Source organism: Acanthochromis polyacanthus, chromosome 15, assembly GCF_021347895.1.
Source record: "Acanthochromis polyacanthus isolate Apoly-LR-REF ecotype Palm Island chromosome 15, KAUST_Apoly_ChrSc, whole genome shotgun sequence".
NCBI classification, from domain to species: domain Eukaryota; kingdom Metazoa; phylum Chordata; class Actinopteri; family Pomacentridae; genus Acanthochromis; species Acanthochromis polyacanthus.
This window is the reverse complement of record NC_067127.1, coordinates 38,153,218-38,165,449: the sequence shown is the minus strand read 5'-3', so window position 1 is coordinate 38,165,449 and position 12,232 is coordinate 38,153,218. Positions and strand designations below refer to the sequence as shown.

Here is a 12,232-nt window from a genome sequence, read left to right as displayed (position 1 = left end):
CATTTGAAGGGGACCATTTGAAGGGGACCATTTGAAGGAGACCATTTGAAGCGGACCATCTAAAGGAGACCATCTGAAGCAGACTTTCTGAAGCGGACCATTTGAAGGGGGCCATCTGAAGCGGATCATCTGAAGTGGACCATTTGAAGGGGGCCATCTGAAGCGGACTTTCTGAAGCGGACCATCTGAAGCGGACCATTTGTAGGAGACCATCTGAAGGAGACCATCTGAAGCGGACCATCTGAAGCGGACCATCTGAAGGAGACCATCTGAAGGACACCATCTGAAGCGGACCATTTGAAGGGGACCATCTGAAGCAGACCATTTGTAGGAGACCATCTGAAGGAGACCATCTGAAGCGGACCATCTGAAGCGGACCATCTGAAGGAAACCATCTGAAGCGGACCATTTGAAGGGGACCATCTGAAGCGGACCATTTGAAGGGGACCATCTGAAGGAGACCACGGAGACCTGATGGTTCACGTTCTGATATCAGTCCTGAGGTTCCACCAGTAAAATATCTTCAAGGACTTGAAGGGAAAGTCCAGCTGCTTCTGCTGAAGCTCCGAGGATCATCAGGACCTGGAGGCAAGACCTGCTGCTGTTTCTATCCGTTATATATTTTTATAACATACTACACCTACATACTAGTATAGAAGGCCTAACCCAGACAAACACGCACACACACACACACACACACACACACACACACACACACACACACACACACACACACACACACACACAGACCTGACCTCAAAGGAACTTCTTTAAAGGTTTATTTATTATTTTATTACAAAACGAGACCAACATGTCGACTGGGTTTTTCTAGAACACGATACAATGAGAACCTTTAATCTGAAGCTTCGCCGGAACCGAAACAAACCAACACAACATGGATCCAACCTGGACAGAACGGAGCAGAACCAGACCAGGAGGCGGGAGCAGGAAGTGACATCAAACCGACTCACAGGAAATCACACACAGAGCAAAGGGGGCGGGGCTTCAGGCCGGCGTCCACAGGTGATTTGGTGCGAGCTGCAGGAAACTTTTGGTCCAAGATTTTAAATAATTCAGGCGACAAAAAAACGCTGAACTTTAACTGATCACAGCAACGACTTTTCATCCAGTTTAACCAAAATAAGCAAACATCTGAGAACAACCTGCTGACATTCAGCTCAAATCTGTCACTGAACTGTTCACTTTAAGAAATGTTCTCACAGTGACATCACTTCCTGTCAGTTTACCCACAGACCTTTGCTTTCCTCGTTGTTTTCGATTCGATCAATAAACAGTTTGACAGATTCAGAGTGCTTAAATCTGATTGGTGGACACGTTCATACCCCTCTGATTGGAGGCTTTAACGTCGATGGCGACGCTGATGGATGAGGGTGGGGGTGTTGTTGCTATGGTAACGTGCTCCTGTTTTTCTTTTTTTAAACTGTGACATTAAATATTAATAATATTCATATATTACAACATCGCTCCAATTCATAAATAAGTAGTGCACTTTGAACTTCCAATAAAACTACAAAAATGGCCGACGGCTGCAGGTTACAGTCTGTGTGCAGTCGACCAATCAGAACACTGTGCCAATAAGCGCTTCAGCCAATCAAAATCACTCAGGGAGGAAGTGGGCGGCGGCTTCTGATAGGAAAAGGAGGAGAAAAAAGAAAACAAAGACAAGCGAAGAACCGGATCGGACCGGGCTGGCTCACTGACGACAAAAACACAACGAGATCGATACAAGTGATTAATCGAAGCGATCAATCAGCTACTGAAACAAACTGAAGGGAATCAGCACAGATGCTGATAGTAATTGGTAGATCCAGTGACTGCTGATCAATATTCAAAGCGACTGAATCAGATTCTTTCTCCATTAATTGATCAATAAATGATTAAATCAATGAATGAAAACAGCTGCAGATTCATGGACCTGATCAATCGACTGATCGATCATTTGTTTATCGTCTGGTTTTTGTTGTCAGTGAACTTGAATCTTCCAATCAGAGAGCGGCTGCGTCTGAAGCTGCAGGACTCAGTTTCCCATGATGCTCTGCAGCGACCGTCTCTGTGTCCAGGGGGCTGATGGGAAATGGAGTGAGGGGGCGGGGCTGTAAATCTAATCCCATTCGTAAAAGTGATGAGCTGCGGTCACTTCTGACCATATATGGATGTGACCGTACGTGGACACGCCCACCCATACAACCATATAAGGAAGTCCTGCTGCTATCTACACCACGGTACCAACCAGGTCCAGTTCGGAACCTGGACCACCAGAACCGGTCTCAACTGGTCCAGAACATTTCCAAGGTAGAACTTTCCAGAACTGGTCCCAAACCAGTCCAGAACCAGTCAGCGCTGATTCAGAACCAGAACCGGTCCAAACCCAGTCCAGAGCGCGGCACTGTCACTCCGAGTCGGACTCCAGCGGGGCGGTCTCGTCTAGGACGGGTCTCTTGCGGCGCTTGGCGGCGGCCCGGGCCCGCTCCTCCTCCTCCAGGTGCGCCTTCTTGTGGCGGGAGAAGCTGGATGAGTGCATGAAGGTCTTGTTGCACGCTGCGCACGTGTACGTCTTCGTCTTGGCGCCGAGTCCGGTCTTCTGGTGCTGCTGCAGTTTGCTTCTCCCGCCACCGTCGCTGACCCGATGGGTTTGCTGGTGCCGCGCCAGGCTGGAGGCGTGGCTAAAGCGCTTCCCACACTGGCCGCATCCGTGGCGACCGGCCCCGCCCCCTCCGCTCTCCTCCTCAGAGGGGCCGGGGCCGCGTTTGCCAGCCCGGGCGCCCTGGCGGCGCCGGTTCTTCTTGCACAGAGTGTAGAAGTTGGGCTTGTCGCGGGAGCAGAGCTTGAGGCGGATCTTGAGGTCGGAGGAGGTCTCGCCCAGGTTCTCCTTCCCGGGTGTGTAGTTGTCCAGCAGCTCCTTGACGTGGGTCACCTGGTGCTTGGACAGCTGCGTGGACGTCCTGAAGCTCATGTCGCACTGCGGACAGGCGTAGAACTTGTCTCCGCCCGGGTTCTGGACGATGGCGGCCGCCGCCACATGCTGCTGCTGCCTCTTGGTCTTCTTGTTCTTACTGCCGGCCTTCAGCGAGTGGCGCAGAGCGGCCGTGTTGGCGCCCAGGGCGGCGTCCTTCGGGAGGCCCTTCCCCTTCTTGTGGATGAGGCGGTGGCGGGACAGGCTGGAGCTGTGGTTGAACTCCTTCCCACAGATGTTACAGGGGTGGATCCGCCGCTTTCCGTGCAGCCGCAGGTGGCTCCCGAGCATCCTGACAGGTAGACAGGTGGACAGGTAAACAGGTAAACAGGTGATAAATAATCCATGATCTTCTCCGTCTATGAGGATCAAACATCCCAAACTGACCAACAGAGAGTGAAATGGATTTCTAGATTTTTTTTCTTTAAATAAATTAAATGTGAATTAGTGATTCTTTGTTTTGTTTCTTTCAGAGCAGCTTTTATCTCCAATAATTATTAATCAACAATCAGTAGATATAATCAATAATGATCATGAGTTCATCTGTTCAGTGTTTCAGTTTCTGTATTAAACCTTCAGTGAAATCAGCCACACCAGGACTCAACATGAAGCAGCTCTGATTCTACCCAGGGCTAGTCTACACATCTAAAAACTGGAACCTTGTCTGGCCCCACATCAGATTTCTGCTGAAGTTCTAAAGAAGTTCTCTGGTTCCATGAAGAGCTGTCGTCCGATTGAAGGTTCTCAGTTTGTTGACCTGCAAATGAGAGGAACTTGAAGAGGAACGTTCACTTCAGAACCGGATTTAAATGAAAGCAACAGGATCCTGATCATCAGCTGATCAACTGACTGATTGATTGATTGATCGATTGACTGATTGATCGATTGATTGATTGATTGATTGATCGATCAATTGACTAATTGATCAATTGATGGACTGATCGATTGATTGATTGACTGATCGATTGACTGATCAACAGATTGATTGATTGATCGATTGATTTTCTGCATCTTCAACACATTTTACTGTTAAACTCTGAAACTTTAACTCTATCTGTAAAAATACCAAAAACTGATTCCCTGCTGTTTCATGAGTCCCAGTTCAGGTCTGAACCCAGTCTAGGTCCATCCTGGACCAGAACCTGACAGACTTAGATTCATTAGATCTTCATTTTATAGATTCTGGACCACATGAGACCCGCTCCAGACCTCCAGAACCAGAATCTTCAGGTAACTGAACATCCAGCTGGTCTATCTGTGGACTGTTTCTGTTCTTACTGGTTCTGGTCTACTGGATTCACGGTTCTGTTGCTTTTATTTTCTGGATCCAGATGTGAGCAGAGCAGAGGAATCTATTTCTTAATGTTTCCCAGGATGAATGTTGAATGAACGTTGGATAAATGTTGGATGAAGGCTGGATGAAGGTTGGATGAATGTCAGATGAATGTTGGATGAATGTCGGATGAATGCTGGATAAATATTGGATGAATGTCAGATGAAGGTTGGATGAACATTGGATAAATGATGGATGAAGGCTGGATCAATTTTGAATTAAGGTTGGACAAATGTCGGATGAATGTCAGTTGACGGTTGGATGAATGTTAGATAAATGTCGGATGAATGTTTGATGAATGTTGGATTAAAGGTTGGATGAATGTTGGATAAAGGCTGGATGAAGACTGGATGAATATCAGATGAATGTCGGATGAATGTTGGATTAAAGGTTGGATGAATGTTGGATGAAGGCTGGATGAAGACTGGATGAATATCAGATGAATGTCGGATGAATGTTGGATTAAAGGTTGGATGAATATTGATGAATGTCAGATGAAGGTTAGATGAATGTTGAATGAATGCTGGATGAAGGTTGGATGAACACTGGATGAATGTTGGATGAATGTCTGATGAATGTTTAATGAAGGCTGGATGAATGCAGGATGAAGGTTGGATAAAGGTTGGATGAATGTTGGATAAAGGTTGGATGAATGTTGGATTAAAGGTTGAATGAAGGTTGGATAAAGATTGGATGAATGTTGGATTAAAAGTTAGATGAATGTTGGATTAAAGGTTGGATGAAGGTTGGATAAAGGCTGGATAAAGGCTGGATCAATGTCGGATGAATGTTTATTGAACGTCGGATGAATGGCTGTTGAATGTTGGTTGATTGCTGGATTAAAGGTTGGATTAATCGTTGAAGGTTGGTTGAATGTCAGATGAATGTTGGATGAATGTTGGATTAAAGGTTGGATGAAGGGTGGTTGAATGTCAGATGAATGTTGGATGAATGTTTGATGAATGTTGGATAAATGTCGGATGAATGTTGGATAAATGTCGGATGAATGTTTGATGAATGTTGGCTTAACGGTTGGATGAATGTTGGATTAAAGGCTGGATGAATGTTGGCTGAAGGCTGGATGAATGCAGGATGAAGGTTGGATCAATGCTGGATGAAGGTTGGATGAAGGTTGGATGACTGTTGGATGAAGGCTGGATCAATGCTGGATGAAGGTTGGATAAAGGTTGGATAAAGGTTGTATGAAGGTTGGATTAAAGGTTGGATGAATGTCAGATGAATATTTGAATGTTGGATGAATGTCGGATGAAGGCTGGATGAAGGCTGGATGAAGGTTGGATGAAGGTTGGATTAATAGTTGGATGAATGTTGGATTAAAGGCTGGATGAAGGCTGGATGAAGGTTGGATAAAGGCTGGATGAATGTTGAATGTGGGATGAATGGTTGTTGAATGTTGGTTGAATGCTGGATTAAAGGTTGGATGAAGGTTAGATGAAGGATGGTTGAATGTCAGATGAATGTTGGATGAATGCTTGATGAATGCTGGATGAATGTTGGATTAAAAGTTGGATGAAGGTTAGTTGAATGTTTGATGAATGTTTGATGAATGTTTGATGAATGCTGGATGAATGTCAGATGAAGGTTGGATGAATGTCGGATGAATGTTTGATGAATGTTGGATTAAAGGTTGGATGAATCTTGGGTTAAATGTTGGATGAAGGGTGGATGAATGTTGGATGAAGGGTGGATGAATGCTGGATGAAGGTTGGATCAATGCTGGATGAAGGTTGGATGAAGGTTGTATTCAAGGTTGGATGAATGTCAGATGAATTTTGGATGAATGTTGGATGAAGGTTGGATGAAGGGGACTCTTCAGCCTGTAGGTCCAGACGTTTCAAGTTCTAACACGTTCTAACAGGACTACACTTTTCAGGTTCCTTGAACATTTCTGGGAGCCAATCAGAAGCTGCCTTCTTTGTGATGCGTCAGGCCCCGCCCCCCACTCACCTGCTGCCTTTGAAGCTCATGCCACAGTGAGGGCAGGTGTAGCGGGCATCCTGGTGGGCAGGCTCCAGGGCCCTCTTGGTGGGCGGGGTGCTGGTCCTGCTGTGGGTCTGCTGGTGGCGGTAGAGGCTGGAGGCGTGGCTGTAGCTCTTCCCACAGTAGCTGCAGCGGTACTGCCGCTCGTCCGGCTCGAAGTCGGCCGCGTCCGAGTCGCCGTCGCCGTCCAGCTGGCTGCTTCCTGCCTCCACCAGGACCTCCTGCTCCTCGTCGGCGTCGTCCTCCTCGTCGTCGGAGTCCGTCTTGATCTCTACGCTCTGCTCCGTCACCTCGCAGGGGTAGACCTCCTCGTATGGAGCGAAGAACGCCTCGTCCGTCTCGATCTTCAGCTGGTCGGCCGTCAGCTCCGACCCCTCGTCCGAGTCCTTCTTCACGCAGGAGATGGTGAATTTGGAGCCCACCTCGGCCCACTTAACCACGTACTCAATGGGCTGCGTGTCCAGCTCCACCGTGATGAAGTCGGCACCCAGAGCGTCCGACTCCGACACCGCCAGCTCTGCCTCCGAGTCCTCCATGCTGAATGCTGGAAAGGGCCAAGGGCGACGAAGAGCTGCAGGGGCAGATAGAGGCCTGAGGGGCAGAAACACAGCTTTAGCCTGCAGTCAGCTGCCCCAATAATAACAGCCCTGATCACCACTATTAACTGCCCCAATAATAACAGCCCTGATCACCACTATTAACTGCCCCAATAATAACAGCCCTGATCACCACTATTAACTGCCCCAATAATAACAGCCCTGATCACCACTATTAACTGCCCCAATAATAACAGCCCTGATCACCACTATTAACTGCCCCAATAATAACAGACCTGATCACCACTATTAACTGCCCCAATAATAAAAGCCCCGATCACCACTATTAACTGCCCCAATAATAACAGCCCTGATCACCACTATTAACTGCCCCAATAATAAAAGCCCCAATCAGCACTATTAACTGCCCCAATAATAACAGCCCTGATCACCACTATTAACTGCCCCAATAATAAAAGCCCCGATCACCACTATTAACTGCCCCAATAATAACAGCCCTGATCACCACTATTAACTGCCCCAATAATAACAGCCCCAATCAGCACTATTAACTGCCCCAATAACAGCCCCAATCACCACTATTAACTGCCCCAATAATAACAGCCCCGATCACCACTATTAACGGCCCCAATAACAGCCCTGATCAGCACTATTAACTGCCCCAATAACAGCCCCGATCATCACTATTAACTGCCCCAATAATAAAAGCCCCGATCACCACTATTAACTGCCCCAATAATAACAGCCCTGATCACCACTATTAACTGCCCCAATAATAAAAGCCCCAATCAGCACTATTAACTGCCCCAATAATAAAAGCCCCGATCACCACTATTAACTGCCCCAATAATAACAGCCCTGATCACCACTATTAACTGCCCCAATAATAACAGCCCCAATCAGCACTATTAACTGCCCCAATAACAGCCCCAATCACCACTATTAACTGCCCCAATAATAACAGCCCCGATCACCACTATTAACTGCCCCAATAACAGCCCCGATCATCACTATTAACTGTCCCAATAATAACAGCCCCGATCAGCACTATTAACGGCCCGAATAATAACAGCCCTGATCAGCACTATTAACTGCCCCAATAAAAGCCCCGATCACCACCATTAACAGCCCCAATAACCACTATTAACTGCCTCAATAATAACAGCCCCAATCACCACTATTAACTGCCCCAATAACAGCCCCAATCACCGCTATTAACTGCCTCAATAATAACAGCCCCAATCACCACTATTAACTGCCCTAATAACAGCCCCAATCACCACTATTAACTGCCCCCATAATAACAGCCCCTATCACCACAATTAACTGCCCCAATAACAGCCCTGATCACCAATATTATCTGCCCCAATAACAGCCCTGATCAGCACTATTAACTGCCCCAATAACAGCCCTGATCAGCACTATTTACCCCACTAAAAGAGTGTTCTTCCTGAAAGGGGCGGGGCTACAGAAAGAAAACCAGGAGGAAACGTTCTTACGCTTTAATCTGAAGGAAACAGGAAATAACATGGAGCTTTAGGCCCTGTACTGCAGTAAAACTACTGATACTATACAGTAAAAATGCCACTACAGCCTCATTAGCAGTACTTCAGAGAAAGTACTACTTTAGAGGTAAATATGTGAGATTAATATTTAATAACATCTGCAGATTCACACGAGTATAAATGTAGTAAAAATGTAGTACTATAGTTTAATGTAGTATAAATGTATTATAAATGTAGTACTAGAGAGTAAATGTAGTACTAGAGAGTAGATGTAGTTCTAAATGTAGCATTTCAGAGTTCCTGGATCTCAGTAACTGATGGAGAAAATGAAGCCTCAGAGGTAAACTGAAGATTATTGATTAGTTCTAAAAGTACTGATCAGCCTGATCACATCCTCCCTGGTTGCAGTTGTTCTGGTTCCAGTTGTTCTGGTTCCAGGGGTTGTAGTTCCAGAGAAACAGGGACACCAGAAATGGTTCCTTCGTCAGCTGAGAACCAGAATGTGAATCAGTGGAGGTTCTTTAAAGAACCTGAAGGTTGAGATCAGAGAAGAACAGAACATCTCTGGTTCTGTTTTATTTTGGTTCTCTTTGGGTTCTGGTTCTAGAACGTGTTTGTTCCTGTGTAGAAGTGACAGTTCTGTCCAGCAGCTGATCAGGTTATTGATCAGCTGAACACAACCTGCAGGTAGAACTCTGAGTCAGGCGAGCAGCGAGGGGGCGGAGCCAAACGGACTCTGGCTGAGCTGCACCTGAGCAGGTGAGCCCAGCAGCTCCCTCAGTTTTTATCTGACGTCAAACAGCCATATAAGGTCAGTGATCTCCGTCAATCCGCTGAGCTCTGTGGGGTCACGTGATCAACGTCAGTTTGACCCACTAAAAAAATAAAAGCTGCAGAATTCCCTTCATTACTGTTCCGTTTTCTGCGGCACCGGGCGGATGATGGTCCTACAGAACCAGAACCAAAACCTCCTCCACATGATCAGACCTCATAGGACCTGCAGGCTGCCTCCATCATGAAACACCATGCTACTATACCATAAATATTATTAAATACTACATTACTCTAAATGTATTTGTCTCTCTGGTATTAAACGGGACGTCCAGCTGCTCCTGATCCGAACCTTTTATCGCCATTTTATCAGAACCACTCTTTAAGGTCTCTGCGGCTCCGCACCGGATGTTTTCGGACCGGAGTTCGGCCGCTCGCACAACGGAAGCTCCCCGGACCAGAACCGGCCGCTAGCGGACCGGGAGCCGGTTACTCACCGAGCTGAGGCGGCGGCACCGCGGCGTCAAACCGTCAGACTCACCGGGAACGGTCACAATAAACAGGAAGCAGCGACGTGGACACAAAGCATGCTGGGAAAAAGATTAACAGGCGCGAGGCTCCGAGGGCGGCCCTTCACAATAAGAGCCCCAAAATAAAAGGATCCAATCTGACCAATAACATAAAAAATGGAATATAAAAATATCTCTGCATTAAAATAAAACGGAAGGTTTTAACTACATAGATGATGGATAAAATACTACACTACAAAGTGTACAAAACATATTAATAAATGAATAAATAGAGCCGATTCAATGAAACAGAGGAGAAATAAAAGAACAGAAAATATATTGATATAAAAAAAGGAAAATAGAGTCTGAAAAAGACATCAATTATGAAAAAAAATCAGCAGAAGGTTTTAATTAAATACAAAAATGCTGAACATTAAACATCAAAAATATCCCAAAAAATAGGATGAATAAAAACCCAGTACAGAAAATTAAATATAATTATTATCATAAAATATAAAATAGTGTCGATATAAAATAAAGATAAAAATTTGTTGACAAAATAAGAAGAAACAGGATTGACAGATTACATTAGAACAAGATTTGACAAAGCTAAATAATAATAATAATAATAATAATAATAATAATAATAATGACGCGGCTGTGACTGCTTTATTTCGAATATTTCTGGTTAAGCAGCCTGATTTTGAGAAATTTGACAGATTTCTGTCAATTTGTCTGATTAAAGATGTTTATATAATTAAATAATCTATTATTAATATTATTGCTGGTAATCTGCAGATATCAGAACTTCTATTTTATGTCTTCATTTCATTTTGACATTTTCTGTCTGCAGGTTTCAGTGAAATCAAGCTGCAGCTTTGATCAAATACTCAGAATAAACTGCAGACAGAAACATTCAAATCACAGAAATATAGAATATAAATATATAAAATAAATACAAATTTATAATATTAATACAAATCTATAGAATAATATAAATCTTTAAAATAAATCTAAATCTAGAATATAAATATAAATCAATATGAATCTAAATCTATAAAATAAATGTGAATCTATAATAAAAATCTAAATATATAAAATAAATCTATAATATAAATCTAAATAATATAAATGTAAATGTATAAAATAAATCAATAATATAAATGTAAATGTATAAAATAAATCAATAATCTAAATATAAATCTATAAAATAAATCTGTAATATAAATCAATAATATAAATCTAAATTTATAAAAAATAAATCAATAATATAAATGTAAATGTATAAAATAAATCAATAATCTAAATATAAATCTATAAAATAAATCTGTAATATAAATCTATAATATAAATCTAAATTTATAAAAATAAATCAATAATATAAATGTAAATTTATAAAATAAATCAATAATATAAATCTAAAGCTATAAAAAATCTATAATATAAATCTAAATCTATAAAATAAATCCATAATATAAATGTAAATCTATAAAATAAATCTATAATATAAATATAAATCAATAAAATAAATATAAATCTATACAATAGGTCACCGTGAGACTTTCTCAGGTTAAATATGAAGTATTGAAGCAGCGGTTTTTGCTTTTTGTCCCAAAACTTCCAGAAGCTGAGATAGACAGAAGAAGAGGAGGAAGAGGATGAGGAAGAGGAAGATGTGAAGGAGGAGAAGCGGAGCGGTAAATATTCGGGCCTGCGGTGTGTTTGCCGCAGCAGCGTCGCCGCTCCTCCCGGTACCGGGCTCCGGGCTCCGGTACCGGTGCGTCCCGCCGTGTGCTGCTGCCGGAGCTGCTCGGACTCCCGCTGAGCTCCAGCTGGACGTCGAGTCGCAGCAGATTTCATCCGGACATCAACACACAATGTCGGACGCACCGCACGGCCGCCGCGCCGTCGCCCGCTCGCTCCGGTTCCTCTTTTCACCGTCAAATCACGAGGATTACGTTCAAAGCAAACACTTACGATTCAACCTGGAACGGTGCCGCTTCTCCCGGTTCGGTCCTGGATGAGGTTCTGGTCGGTGGCGCCTCTGCCGCACCTCTGTCACATCCCAGCCGGAGAGCAGCAGCGGCCAGGAGGCTAACGACGCTGCTGCGGGGCGGAGCGACGGTGAGCGGCGCGGCACCGTCCAAAGTCAATGGGACGCTGCGGCACACGGGCGGCAAGCGGCAGCGTGTCCGGGCCGTCTCTGCTCTGTGATTGGCTCAGCGGCTGCGCAGCCTCCGTCTGATTGGCCGACTGACTGAAAGCCCGCAAACTCTGCCTTCAAATGTCGCGAGGTGTCGTGAAGCTTCGGCTTTCTTCGTGTTTTTTTCGGTGAAATCCGTGATTTTTACGTTTAAATCCATATTTTTACATTTCTTCATTTTTTAAAAATCTCATCACAAATATAGTTAGCTAAATGCATGTTTTTATGAAATGTTATATGTTATTTACCTTTAAGAATTTAGTTCCATGTTTTTATAACTGTGTATTAAATATTTCACTCCTTAAAAGACTCCTTTTCATGAAAACATCGAATAATAATGGATTAAATATCATGAATCTGTGTCCTTTCAACCACATCT

At 44.0% G+C, this 12,232-nt stretch overlaps 1 protein-coding gene across 1 annotated transcript; it reads right to left on the bottom strand.

Moving 5' to 3' along the window:
- Positions 1-762: 762 nt before the first annotated feature.
- Positions 763-11,862, bottom strand: LOC110967303 (zinc finger protein 135). Its single transcript, XM_022216872.2, has 3 exons — positions 11,628-11,862; positions 6,276-6,899; positions 763-3,266 (listed from the first exon to the last, which is right to left on the bottom strand). The coding sequence occupies exons 2-3, from the start codon at positions 6,842-6,844 to the stop codon at positions 2,411-2,413; spliced, it is 1,425 nt and encodes a 474-aa protein (XP_022072564.2). The 5' UTR covers positions 6,845-6,899; positions 11,628-11,862; the 3' UTR covers positions 763-2,410.
- Between the last annotated feature and the right edge of the window lie 370 nt (positions 11,863-12,232).

What these genes read in the sequence shown, in the direction of transcription:
- LOC110967303 (XM_022216872.2), bottom strand. Translation starts at nt 6,844, where the DNA reads ATGGAGGACTCGGAGGCAGAGCTGGCGGTGTCGGAGTCGGACGCTCTG. An exon ending in ATGAGCTTCAAAGGCAGCAG is followed by an intron (nt 3,267 to 6,275) that starts GTGAGTGGGGGG and finishes TCTACCTGTCAG; the next exon opens with GATGCTCGGGAGCCACCTGC.